This window comes from Rhamphochromis longiceps, linkage group LG5, assembly GCF_057381845.1.
Source record: "Rhamphochromis longiceps isolate RC_006_pf linkage group LG5, R_longiceps_female_GT1.1, whole genome shotgun sequence".
Lineage (NCBI taxonomy): Eukaryota > Metazoa > Chordata > Actinopteri > Cichliformes > Cichlidae > Rhamphochromis > Rhamphochromis longiceps.
This window is the reverse complement of record NC_140561.1, coordinates 24,879,283-24,893,117: the sequence shown is the minus strand read 5'-3', so window position 1 is coordinate 24,893,117 and position 13,835 is coordinate 24,879,283. Positions and strand designations below refer to the sequence as shown.

At 42.3% G+C, this 13,835-nt stretch overlaps 2 protein-coding genes across 5 annotated transcripts; one reads left to right on the top strand and one right to left on the bottom strand.

Annotated features, from left to right (window-relative positions):
• Positions 1–812: 812 nt before the first annotated feature.
• Positions 813–8,898, top strand: slc45a1 (solute carrier family 45 member 1). 4 transcript variants are annotated; one of them, XM_085406802.1, is made up of 10 exons: positions 813–967; positions 1,564–2,004; positions 2,114–2,206; positions 3,113–3,337; positions 3,462–4,366; positions 4,470–4,623; positions 4,746–4,922; positions 5,040–5,245; positions 6,779–7,004; positions 8,182–8,898. In XM_085406802.1, exons 2-10 carry the CDS (start codon positions 1,584–1,586, stop codon positions 8,208–8,210), a joined length of 2,436 nt encoding a protein of 811 aa, XP_085262928.1. In that variant the 5' UTR covers positions 813–967; positions 1,564–1,583; the 3' UTR covers positions 8,211–8,898. The 4 variants fall into 4 exon arrangements, with proteins under 4 accessions (XP_085262928.1, XP_085262930.1, XP_085262927.1 ...); XM_085406804.1 differs by lacking the exon at positions 5,040–5,245; XM_085406801.1 differs by having other exon boundaries at positions 6,779–8,898.
• A 315-nt stretch (positions 8,899–9,213) lies between these two features.
• Positions 9,214–11,927, bottom strand: LOC146670091 (uncharacterized). The gene is made up of 5 exons (XM_085406800.1): positions 11,726–11,927; positions 11,037–11,108; positions 10,561–10,624; positions 10,263–10,336; positions 9,214–10,176 (listed from the first exon to the last, which is right to left on the bottom strand). The coding sequence occupies exons 1-5, from the start codon at positions 11,774–11,776 to the stop codon at positions 10,105–10,107; spliced, it is 333 nt and encodes a 110-aa protein (XP_085262926.1). The 5' UTR covers positions 11,777–11,927; the 3' UTR covers positions 9,214–10,104.
• Positions 11,928–13,835: the final 1,908 nt, after the last annotated feature.

Sequence of the window (13,835 nt, the reverse complement as noted above, 5' to 3'; positions counted from 1 at the left end):
CCTTGGGGGGGGGGGGGGTTTGCACATTTTCTAGACTGAAAGACATGTTTTATAGACACAGTGTGAAAGGGCATGCAACACTCTTTGATGTAGCCTAGGATTTCACTCTAGCTCTGGTGGGTGTGTCACATGTATTACCCAACCGGCGGCAATGTGAAGCCTTCATAAACATGTCATACTAAAAAGGCAGTGCACACAATGGGCCACACCCTGATGTGCTGTGGATACATGCTATAGGGACAGGAAGCAATGCAACACCATTTGACTATCTGACTGAAAAAAAAAAAAAGCGAAATATCTGCACAAACATCGTGGACAGGAAAATAGTATACAACCACATTCACGATGCACACAGAAAACTGAAAAAAGCCGAGCTGTCTGCATTTATATGTGTGGGTTATTTCGAATTTCCTGCTGCTTTCTTATCGGAAAAGTCACAGTTGAATAAAATAAAAACTATCTAGCAAGTCAAAGTTTCAGTTAAAAAGCAGGAAAGACATAAAAAAGTAGTTCAAGAATGCATAATTAAACAAAGATTAACCAATATGATAAAATAAAGGTGTGAATTTCTTTTCCTATAAAAGAAAAAGGAGTGCAATTTATTAAACCCGTTTACCTGAATTTGGAATATAATTATTACATTAATATTGCTGCTAAGTACTAGGCTCATACTGGAGTAGTGCTGTATGCAGATAGATGGATCCTCTGTGCTGATGTTGCAGGGAGGGGCGTGACGTCACGGGAGAGACCGGGAGGAAGACGCGAAGGGAGGGGGACAGATAGGGAGGGGGGGATGAGGAGAGGGGAAAGGAGAAGGGACGAAGGAGAGAGCGGGGGGATGACTGCATCAAAGGAAAACAAAACAATCATGACTCCTGTAATTCATACTACGGTTTCTATACATCACAAAGGTTGCTGTGGTTATCTACACAGTATGCCGCAATAAATGACGAGCCGCCCCGAAAAGGTAATTATCCTCTTTCACGTCGTAATGTGCACGCTTTTTATTTATTTATTTATATTTCTGTGCATCCTCTTACACAGTAGATCGCCTAATCGTCACCTTAAGAGTCTATTGCAAACAGAAGAAAAAATCGAGGATCATGTCTCTTAAAAAAAAAAAGCAAAAAAGGCTCTGGGTCGGCAGGCTATCAGTCAAGTATTTCTATTAAATGTGAGCGACAATGATGCGTTATCCTTGTGAATGTCCTGAAAGCCGTCATTGACATCCACACCGCTTACATTGTGTCCTGTTTGAGCTTCCTACATGAAAAATTAAAATGGAAACAGGCGTCATGAGCGCTGCCGCATAGTACACTGCTGTAGTCAGCCACGCAGAGCACATGGGCTTTGCGCACAGCATGCGCACTGGTTGCAGTGCGTCGTGCCCACCGACGGTGTCTGCACATGACTGCAGTGTCCTTTTGGTTGCACTACATAACCATTAGCAGCACCAAGTTAATGCTGTGCTAGACCGTGCTGATCTTGAATCAAGTCCAAACAAACTTTTGCGCATGTCTGACTTGTAATTCATCATTGGTATCACCCTTTAATATGTTCCAGTTGCTGCTGGCTTGAGAGAGATGTCATCTCCAGGAATGGGCACCCCCAGTGACCCCCTCTTGGCCAGTCCAGGAGGGAGGTTTTCCACAGCTCAGGAAGGTATCTGGAGGAGCTCACTTCCCAAAACTGCCAGCTTTCCAACTTCCACCACTCGGCACCTCAGTCACAGAGCCAACAACTTCCAAAGACAGCCAAAGCGGAGGAAGCTGATAAGACCTTCGCCTCCTCCGCCACCCAACACACCTTGTCCCCTGGACCAGTTGGACCTCAGTGAGCTTCCCCCGAGACGTACCTTCCAGGAGCTGCTCTTCAATGGCTGCATCTTGTTCGGGATTGAATTCAGCTACGCCATGGAAACAGCTTATGTGACTCCAGTGCTTTTACAGATGGGCCTGCCTGATCAATTCTACAGCTTGGTGTGGTTTATTAGCCCCATTCTCGGTAAGTAAGCAGCAGAGGTAGACGACTAGCTGCTGTACAGGCATATGTAATGTATAATAAGAATCCTAGTTGCATGGATTCTAACTTTGTATTTCGTTTTGACTTGAAGGATTCCTCGTTCAGCCTCTCATAGGAGCATGGAGTGATCGTTGCACATCCCGGTTTGGGCGAAGACGACCTTTTATTTTCGCCTTGGCAATAGGTAAGACGAATTAAAGCAGTACCATAGTGTTTTTGAAATGCAATTATGTGAAGCTGCGTAGCTTGCAAGTGACAGTGTTGATCAAATGGTAAATAATCTGCAATTATATGGTATAGTTACCTCAAATGTTAGCACTTTTGTGAAGTGCATTACAACATGTTTCTTATTGCTGTTATTTAGAAGAATGGTCAAAATCATAGCAGTTGTGGCCTCAAAGCAAATCCTGCATTTCCTCTGATGCAGCTCAATCAATAAGCAGTTCATTCCTGTAAAATGCTCAAATAAAACCATGGTTGGATAATCATAACTAAAGACCATAGATAGGAACTTGGCCACAGGTTCACCAAAATGCATGTGCTCCACCTAAGCACCTAAGTGTGGTTGCATAACACAGGGGAACTTATACACATACCTACTCAGTCTACTGCTTTTCTGTTACACTGTATACATGCCATGCTAGTACAGTGTGACATACAACATCTCAGATACATTTTAAATAAAACCACTGTGAAAAACATCCCACCATAAGGCACAACTCTTCATCTGGTTTTCAGTAAAGAGCTCAAGTAAACTCCCAGACAGTTCAGATTCAGTGGTTATAACTGGCTGTGTCTCTGTGTCGAATGTAATTCAGAATCAATCCACCTGGGAACTTGTACTGTTTCTCCATATTGACTGCAAGATCACAATTTTATTTTAAATTTATAGCCACATCATTTTGATGGCCAAAGATTATACACAGCCAGTAAAAACATGTAACCATTTGTTATGCTCTACATCAAAAAATTGGAAAACCCAGAGTTCAGGAGACATTCAGGTCTTCCGCCTTCATCTAGCTCTCATCTAGTTCATCTAGCTTTGGTGCTCATGTTAATTTTTTGTCACTTCCTCTGCTCTGCATTGTAGGAGCACTGATTGGTCTTACTCTGGTTCTCAATGGACGGGATATTGGGAGTGTCCTGGCTGACACAGCATCAAATCACAAGTGGGGAATAGTCCTGACAGTGTGTGGTGTGGTTCTAATGGACTTCAGTGCTGATTCAGCTGACAACCCAAGCCATGCTTATATGATGGATGTGTGCAGCCCAGAGGACCAAGATCGGGGACTGAACATCCATGCGTTACTGGCAGGTAGGAAAATAGTTCTGTAGCAGGGAAAGCTGAAGCTGTAACATATGTCCTTTTGAGATAATTTAGCAGAAAACAGTAGAAATTTAGCTTTACAAGTATTTTGTGGTTTCATTTCTCTACTCAGGTCTAGGAGGTGGATTTGGCTACATTGTAGGTGGCATCAACTGGGACCAGACACAGTTTGGAAGGTCAATGGGAGGTCAACTCCGGGTCATATACCTGTTTACGAGCATCACTTTGGTGATCGCCACAACTATGACTCTAATGAGCATCCCTGAACGGCCCTTACCGAAGAGCCAGCCGAACAAGAACTCAAGCAAAAACAGCCTGAAAAGCCCTAGCCTCCCTCTTCCCCCCTCCCCACCCGTCCACCCTGGACCAGATTTGGGACTAGATGAGGAAGACGAGGACGGTCTCTACAGCTACAATTTCTCAAAGTCTCACCCATGTAATCCTGACCCCTTGGCCCATTCTTGCAGTGCAAGTGCGCGTCTTTGTGCGGGCCTCAATAGCCCCATATCGCCCCTAAGCCCCCTCACTCCAAAGTATGGCAGCTTTATTAGTAGGGACAGCTCTCTCACTGGCATTAATGAGTTTGCCTCTTCATTAGGAACCTCATATATCGACAGTGTGCTCATAGACTGCTACACAGGCCAGCAGACACCACAAGCTCTGCCCCCCAGCTCCACCACTGTGCCACTGCCTCCAGGGGACTCCCCTCCCCCAGACGGGCTCATGCAGGGGCCAGGGAACCACCCTGCAGGTGCAGGACAGACCCAGGCCAATGTGGTGTCTCATCCAGTTGGGGACGCACAAGATGCAGAAGGGCCTCAGCCTGCTGGAGATGCACAATCTCACGGAGCATCTCAGGTCACAGCTGGGGCTCAGACTGCTGCGGGGTCACACCGGGGCTCCACGGCTGGCATCCTGAAGCGACCTCAGAGTCTCGCGCTGATGGAAGAGCCCATGGCAACACAGATTGTTGGGCTGGAGAATGGACGTAGGAGGACAGTGACTTTCAGCCAGCAGGTCAGACGCATGTTTTGAATCTGACATAAGGTGTTTTGTGAGAAGCCAGAACAGAGCTTTTTAAACATGATGTCATGTGGGTTTTTTTTCTCCTCCAATGAAGGTTGCAAACATTTTGCTCAATGGAGTGCGCTATGAGAGTGATCTAAGTGAGAATGTGGAGAGTGGAGAATCCCAAATGTCAATGAAGCTGCTGTGTATAGCCATCTACAGGATGCCTCCCTCTTTGCGGAGTTTATGCACTAATCATTTTTTAGGTGAGTAAAAAAAAAACTTAATTGAAATGTATCTCTTTTTCTACACTGCTGAACCTTAAAATCAACCTGTTTTGCATTTAATTTCATAAAAGCGTGATTTTTTTTTTCAATCTGTGCTTTAGGCTGGCTGTCCTTTGAAGGGATGCTGCTCTTCTACACTGACTTCATGGGGGAGGTTGTGTTTGAAGGAGATCCCAAAGCACCCCACGACTCCGAGGCTTACCAACGCTACAATGCTGGTGTCAGCATGGGCTGCTGGGGCATGTGCATCTATGCATTCAGTGCTGCTTTCTACTCAGGTAAGTACTCACACATCACATCACATCTGGCAGGTGTGATTCCTTACCCTGGTTGGATTTGTGCACTGCTTCGTCATTCGCTGAACCTCTCTCTGCTTTCCCTTCTTCAACTTTCAGCCATATTGGAGAAACTAGAGGAGCGTTTCTCTCTTCGCACGCTATATTTTTTCGCCTACTTGGCATTTGGTTTGGGCACCGGCCTTGCCACACTATCCACCAACCTCTACGTGGTACTTTCTCTCTGTGTCACCTACGGGGTGCTCTTCTCCTCTTTATGTACGCTGCCTTACTCTCTGCTGTGTGAATACTACCAGAGCCCTCAGGTCAGTATCGATATAAGTGCAGCAATTACCTAATTATAGTTGCTGGATGATATTTTTCCTGTGTGAACGTAAAAGAATAGATCAAAATGTATATGATCACCTTACCATTATCGTGTTTGTTTGATGGCTATGAAGCCACAGCCATCAGCCAGTTAATTTAGCTTAATGTTAAATAATGGGGGTAATAAAATCTGCCTCTGAGCTGAATAACTAGAGGTTTTATTCCAAATCATACAAAATTGAAATATAAAAATAAAACTTTATTGTTGTGAAGCAGCTTTTTTTAAGCTTTAGAGTTGCAGGAAGTAATAGCGCCAGATTTGCTGTCTCACTGTTTCTTGGACGTTCTACAGTAGAATGCTTTTCTGGGTGCTTTTTGCCAGACATTAGCATCACCCTGGTTCATTCATCAAAGAGCCAATTTAATTTTTAGGCCTTTTGAATTACTGCAGAAAACGACCTTTCTGGGAAATGAACATGAGTTTTGTTCAGCGAGATCATTTTTCCCAATTAACTCAAAGTTTAGGATTTTTTAAAAGCTGTAAAATGCGTAGATTTTACTATAAACTTGTTATGCCACAAAGCTCTCATATTTTGCTGTGATCAAGTTAAGTTCTGGAGTTTCATTTCGCTATTTTTTTGGGGAAACGCCTTCTCTGAGACAGATAAAAGAAGAAGAAGTTGAGTATTTAGGTATGTATTTTATGTTGTAGAATAAAAGCCTGCGTAAGCATCTAGAATCTAACTTCCAGTTAAGGGACCCAAAAGTGCTCAAGGTCCATTTTCAGATTTTAGGACTTTTTCCCACAGCACTATCTAAAGCAAAGCTTTGTATAATTTGCATTGACTGTAGCTTCATATTTAGTTTAGTGATGTCAGAAGAAAACAAATGAGCATACTGTCAAAGTCTTTCACAGCTTTACCCAGCAAATGTTTCAATGGGAAGAAGACTTGAAAAATAGTAATCACTCTCACTTTCCTTCCTAGATGCGCCTTGAATATCATTGTTGGAGAGAAATTTTGTTTTCAGTGATTGTTTTGTATTATCTGTTTACTAATTAGATCAAAAATCAAAACAAAGAAATCTTTATTTATTAAGAGTTAAAAAAAATACATACAACACAAGAATAAGTTGATTTCCTAACTCTTACTCTGGATGCTTTTCTTCAGGGAGCAAAGAGGCAGTGGTTGTGACAGTCCAAGTTCATCATGGCACAAATGAGGCAGAATTTACATGTAGATAACCATAAATGACTTAAAAAGGTTCATATTTAAAAAATAAACAAACAAACAAACTTTTTTCTACTTGATTTACATGGAGTTGACATCATGCAGCTGTCTTCATAGTTACGTAGTCTCATTACAAAAAAAAAAAAGACAAGAGTGTTTGATTTCTCCACTCCTGTAAAATGACTTGCATTCTTGCTTTGTCCACTGTTAGAACATCACCTTCCAGCTAGCATGTTTGCTGAGTACTTGCTTGCAGTGCTTAGACTGTTCCCACACTGTAATTAAACCAATTGTGTCTTTCAGTTTTGCGGCTCATCGGAGGAAGGGACCAGACGAGGGATGGGGGTGGACATCTCTCTGCTCAGCTGCCAGTACTTCCTGGCTCAAATCCTGGTCTCTGTGGCGATGGGACCTCTGACCTCCCTGGTGGGTGGGGCCCAGGGAGTGATGTACTTTGCAAGCCTGATGTCATTCGTGGGCTGCCTGTACTCCTCTCTCTGCGTGGTGTACCAGCTGCCCCCCCCTGAGGGTGAGCCCCCCGAAAGCGAGACCCAGCCACTATTGGTGCACATTTAGAAAAGCCTCTTACAAATTTATTTTTACCTCACACACAACCGCACGCACACACATACTCACTCCACAGCACTGTTGCTTTAGTGTCTGCTGTGTTGACCTTCACAGTGCGACAGACGCACTTGTAAATCCTGCCGCACACTGTACAGCACAGATTCATATATTGTTTTACACCAATTTAGCACTGCTCCTCTCAGAGCTAGACAGACAGACAGACAGACATTGGCCACCTCTCCAGTCTTTGTTTATACATGACCAGCGTGTTCATACAGTGTGTGTGCCCATGCATTTTTTCCTAACTTTTGCAAACGAATGTGTGACCTCTCTGAATGTGTGTGTGACTCTGAGTGACTCCTGTGAGTATAGATAAGCCGTTCTTGTGTCTGATTCTTTGCTGTCAAACTCTTGCATCATTTTTCTTGCTCATTTGTTGGTGTTTTTAGGATAGAAGTGTTTACCAGTATGCGCAAGCTAACCACTGCTTTCCCTCTCTTTTTCTTCCTTTTATCAGTTGCCTAACGTCTGCATGAGCTGCAGTGTAATCTCTTAAAGCCCTGTGTTAACGTTTTGTTTTGGTCATATGGCCAAGGGAATGTCTACCTGCCTGTTTCTCTGAGTTAGCATACTACACCTTAGGCAGGATTTTCTGACTAATTGAATGTGCTGCCAGTAGCCATTCAGGCTCACCGTTCATTCCTCTTTATTAATTCAAGAGCTCTCATTGCATAATTTAGCAAACACATACTTAATATTCACGTGAAGGCGAACTATGCCTAATCACAGTCTGGAAGGCTTTCACATTCTCCACATTTTAACAGCAAATACAAACAACACTTTCCACACTATCCAGTCATTATGAGACTTAACCAGTGTGCTATCCCCAAAATTTCACAGTTTGGTGCTGGGTGACTCTTAATCAAGAGTCCAAATAGGAGTACAATGTCAACTACTTAATCATTATAGAGCAGTGTCTAATAGGATGACACGCGTACTCGTACAAAAAACACAGAGAAATGTGTACTGGTGGCTAATTCTTGTCTGGGCCCTCACTAAGCCATGGACAGCCCTGTGAGCTGTTACCCTACTCCTGGCCATACCATTGTAATAATGACAGTGATTCTTGTCATTATCAGGAAGAGGAGAAGTTGAAACTGGGGTCTGAATCAGCAATCAGTCGGAAACCGAACAAAACAGAAGAAGAGAAAACAGAGAGAAGACTCATGTGAATGATGGGTAACCCTGAAGGTGGACAGCATTTTAAAAAAGCAAAAAAAAAAGACTGGGGGTTCACAGCCAGCGGCGGCGAATGCTTATCGTCATCATTAGGGCGCATGCTTAAGGTAGTAGGCTTCCGCTCCACTATGCTCAGTCCATCAGTGACGTATAGTGATGACTTTTCGTTTGTTAGCTGGACGTTTTAAACCTCATTCCTTTTTCCATCATCGAGAAGCCATCTACATCACTAAACTGGTACATGCAGTTTATTTTTTCATGGCAAAACGGTACGCTTTGTCTGTTCAGCCAAACACAGGCACCAAGCCTGATTTCAGGGCTTCAAACAAGCTTTTCGTTGTGTTGGTTCCACTGACTGAGCACCTCAACATGCAGGTGCCCCAGAAGAATGTCTGTAATTGCCTACTATCAAAGCCTGCTGGACTGACCAGATGCACGCCACGCTAACGTTTCTGAGGAAACAGTAAATGTGCGGATCATGCTGTTGCAGCTTGCTTGGGAAAGAAATAAAACACAGTTTTTGTGTTACATGGTACCACCTATTGCTCAGTATTAGCAGTGCTACTGTAAAAGCTACTTTTATTCAGGGTTAAGTTAAAACTAAAATGATCATTTTTTGCCACGCTTGACTCCTGTGTCAATTATTTTGTTGCATGCCATGTCAGTTGTAGCTTCCCTTAATGATGGGGTGAACTTCTCAACTACACCACATGGGGGAGCAAGTGTATACAAGAAAGTAATCCATTGATTCTGTTCACCCTTTTCCATTACCAAGTGAAATTATTCCTCTTTCCTGCATCTAAGCCAGCCATTTTCCATGTTAAGAAAAAAATAGGTCAAGTGACATCATCCACTTATAAAACCATGTTTTGTTTTTTAAAGAAAGCACTGATGATGAGCTATTAACAGATAATAAACACACACGAAAGACATTCTTAAGTAAAAAGACAATTTATTTGTTAATCAGAATATACAAAGCAGTGGCTGAAGTAACCGAATGTCATTCTGGTTCTGAAAAAGGCAGTCTTGTACACAAAACTGAGCTACCCAACCATAACATAACACTCATTGAAAATGTAAGAGAAACAAAGTATAAATGGTACAAACTTGCGTGGAATGCATACAGAACAAATGACCAAAGCTTTAAGATTTAAGAGGGGTTAATTAACATTGCAAAATCCTGCCTCCACTGAACTGGGAAGTTTGGGGGGAATCAGGGGGTTCAAACTATCTAATCATGGAGGTGCAAGACAGAGCCCCTCTAATTCATTTGCACCATCTGCTATGTTAACAGGGCAGCCAAAGATTAAGTAGCAGCTCAAACACAAAATATTATGCCTTTTAACTAATAATGCTAACAACTGTCCATTATCCCCTGCTTAAAACTTATCTTTGGTCCTTTAAGTGTATCTGAGAGGTCAACATGAGCCTTGGAGGTGAGCAGCTGCCTGTATGTATGAATCATCTGGTCAGCACTGACATAATAGAGATTGTGCTTCTAACATACTGATATCAAACCTCAGGAAATTTAAAAAAACAAAAAAACAAAACTGATCTCGTGGCATGGCCCGATTTGTACAAGTAGGGAAAAAAAAGAGCTCATTTTAAAGACCAATAAATAACATTTCATTTAAAAAAAAAAAAAAAAAATTAAAAAAAAAAGGATGCAGGGCCACTATGTTTCAAGACTCCAGTGCAATGTGATAACATGGGAGCAAACAAAAAGAAATTTCTCTCCAAAGATACAAAAAAGCACAAGCTCTACAACACGATGTTGACCAGGCTGGTAAGACAGTGCTGCAAACAAGTAGCAGGACAGAGACCTAAGCCTCCACTTCTGCCTCTTTCGAATCCCCATTTTCCTCTGTCTTCTGCTTTTTTGTCTCCACCTTTTCCTAATGGAAAAAAGAAGAAGAGTCACATTAGCAAAGGCCAAAACCAAGACTAAAACTTGCATACTTAAGGCCCAAAGACAACCCACCTCCTCCTCTTCAGCTGCACGCTTCACAGGCTGTGCATCAGTCTCCTCAGCAGGGGGCGCCTCCTCTGCATCCCCTATAAGGACAGTTTGTCACTTCAGAAATTACAGCCCTCACTTCCAGCGCATTTTCATTTTTAAACATATCAAGATTCACTTGTATTAAAAAGGGAAGATTTTGAGGTCAGTACCACACAAGAGAAACAATTATAGGGCAAATCAGTAAAATCTGAATACAGTACACATATAGTTGCAATTCCAATCTTTCAGAAAACACTAGTAGCACTTAAAATTAACTTACCTTCCCCATTCTTGTGCTCCTCCTCTGTGGTTTCTTCCACTTTGTCACTGTGTTCAGCACCATTCTGGATGAAGCAGAGGAAACATCAGTCTGGTAAAGGTATGCAATGACTGGCCTTCAATTATGTAAACAAATTATTTGCAGAATAACAAGGCATCCCGAGCATATTTTAGATAATGCTCCCACAGACTTGCATGTACAGGCTCCTTTGGGGATTCTTTAAAAGGCAATGTGTAGTGAGCTGTTATTACACTCCCAGAGGATTAGCTACCAAGCTCTGGGAAACCTCAGAGTAGAGAAAAACCAATGGAGACGTCCAGAGGGTTGCTAGCGAACATCTGCCATTTCACAACCCAAACAAAGCACAGTGTGGAGAGCAGCTGAACAGGAGGGGGGAGGCGGGTGCAGCGACACCTGCATGATGAGGGGCGCTAAGACAAAAGGCCATGAGGCTGCCTCTCTCGGCTCCAACTTACTGTGCCATTGGCAGGTGCGTCCCCGTTATCGGTCTTTTCTTCCACTTCTGCCTCTTTCTTCTCTTTCAGCTCCTACAAAATAAAAGCCCCTTTGATCAATGTTCAGTTAAGAAAAAGAGTTAAGTGCCAAATGTTACTCCCACGTCCGAGTTTGATTACGAGCTGGGATTGAGAAAAAAAAAACACGATGAAAACGGTATTAATGTTGTGTTCTTTTATTAAAACTAAGCGGGAATGCTGGTCTTTTTCACCCCCATGCCGCGCAGTTACACAGCAGTGTAAACCGTGCTGTGGCTTCCCGCCCACAGCGGCAGCTCCGCTCCACCAGCTGTACCGTTTGTGCCGCTTTGTCTGCTTAACAAGACATTTTTAAGTCAAACCACATCACACACATTTCAGTTTCCAGTCACAGCAATTAGTCGTCGATGCTGAAAACTGCTAAATGACTCGCCTCCACGAAGTATGGCTTTCGCCATGTGATATTTAAGACAAGTTGCTGGTTTAACTTACATGAACTAACGTTAATTACAAGCTTTGCTGCTGCCGTCAAATAACTCACTTGTTCAGCCGTAGTTAGCTAAAGAAACATAAACACTGTAACAACTTGTACAAGTTTTCTAAATCTTTCAACACGACGGTTCAGCCGAGAAAAAAAAAGAAAGGGGGAGAAAAAGGTGAATGAAACGCACCTTGGCTGTAACCTCTGCAGTGGCGGTTGTGTCAACAGCTGTGTCGGCCATGGTTAATTTTGTGTATTAATTTAGCTAATTATATTCCCGATCTAAAGAATAATTATTTCTCGTCTCTTCGCCTCTGTGTGAACAGTCCAAAGACGCTGAGAGAGAAACGATGTCTGCCTGTCTCCGCTTTTCTCTCGAGCTCGTTGAAAATCCACTCTCGTTGGATACAGCGGCTCCATCCTACACCTGATTGGACAATGTCGACCACCGGGATGTTTGATTGGATGAGTATCTTTTCAATCTTGAAAACGAATCCCACCTCTGGTCTATCTCACCGTTGATTGGTCAATTTTTTTAAAGCGCTGCACTACACCATAATTCTCCCCCCCCCCCCCCCCCCCCCCCCCCACTGCCCTTCACTTTGCGTTTGGTTTTTTCACTTAAATATGAAGAATGAATACTGTGAAAGTTATAATAATCAACAAGAATGTATTATTTATTAATATTGTTTCAAGTTGATGGATTGTAAAAGTTTATTCATACACAGAAAGACCCCAGGGCAATATCTTTTGTCTCAGCGCTCTTTCTCCGCAGAGATGTGGTGTCAAATTACATGCAAAAAGGAATAATGTGACGGGCTTGAAAGCAGACGGCCACTCCTCCTTTCTATATTTAACATTTTTAACGAAATGTGCTCACGCCTGAGTGTTCTTACACTTTCATTTTTTCCTTTACAAGACCCGATCAAAGTCACTTCTGTTTCAATAACTTCAACACACATCTTAATTAATTAAGACCACAACTATAATCTAAACAGCAACACTATGCCCCGCAACCCTAGAGCCTAACATACATCCTAAAATGAAAGTTTAATTGTTTCCACAAATGCTGTGCATTTGGACTGTATCTATTTATAATTGAATGTCTCGTCGAACTATTGAATGAATAGTGACATTTTTATTTGTTTTGTTTTTTTAATTTGTTTTTCTTACTGAAAACAGTGAAGATGATCAATTAGTACTTTAAAAAAATGTACAAACCGCTATCTGCCTCAGTATGTATTTATTGAAAAGCTAGGAGGGGAGATCAGTTAAACATTGTATGTGGTATGTGATTTGTGAGCTTGTAAAAGATAGTAATAGAGTGTGGTGTGCCGTGTGAAAGCCTTTATAGCTGGCACATGAAGTTGTAACCTTTATTACACTGTCAAAAAATAAAAATAAAAATACAGACTTCCTTTTTAGTGGGAAAATATAGAGTGAGCATGAGCTCATATTTAAAATAAAATTGGCAAAAACTGAGTTTGTACAACTGTAGCAAGCTTGAAAGTCAATATTTGGTAATGACCACCTTTATTCTTCAACAAGGGCTGAGCTCTCTTGGGCAAGCTTTCTTCTAATTTCCTTAAGTAGTCTTCAGGAGTAGTTCTTCAGACTTCTTGCAGAACATTCAAAGCTCTTCTTTGGATGCTGGCTGCCTTTTATTAAGTTTTCTGTCAACATGATCCCACACTGCTTCAACAACGTTGAGGTCCATGCTCTGGGGAGGCTAATTCATGACTGATAGTGTTCCATTGTGTGTTTAACATCCAGGTATGCGTTTACTGCATTGGCAGCATACTTGGGAATATTGTTATGCTGAAAACGGAAGCCATTTCCAATCAGAGGTTTTCCACTGCCTGAAATGCAGCCCCAAACCAAATTTGGATTCATCACTCCATGAGACGTGTTGTGACTGATTTTCAGTCCAGTTATTGTGTAATTTGACATACTTCATCTTTTTGCCACATTGAAAGAATGAAGTAATTTTTAATGAGGCTTTAGTGAACAGTAGATGGATCAACTGAAGCTCCAGAGGTATCTCTCAGGTCCCACGTCAGATCTTTGCTGGTCTTTTTTGACGTTCAGATGCTGTTTGTCACCTCCAGCATGCTGCTTCTTCTTCTTCTGTGCTCAACTTGTTCAGTTTCTCCAATATGTTTTGGCACAGACATGCATACCATGCCAAGATATGTCAAGCCTTCCACTAACAGCTCTTTAGGGATCAGCTTGGTACGAAAATACTATTATATGTCTGTCAAACTGTGTTTTGTGACAGCTTGCAAGTAACAAATTGCCTA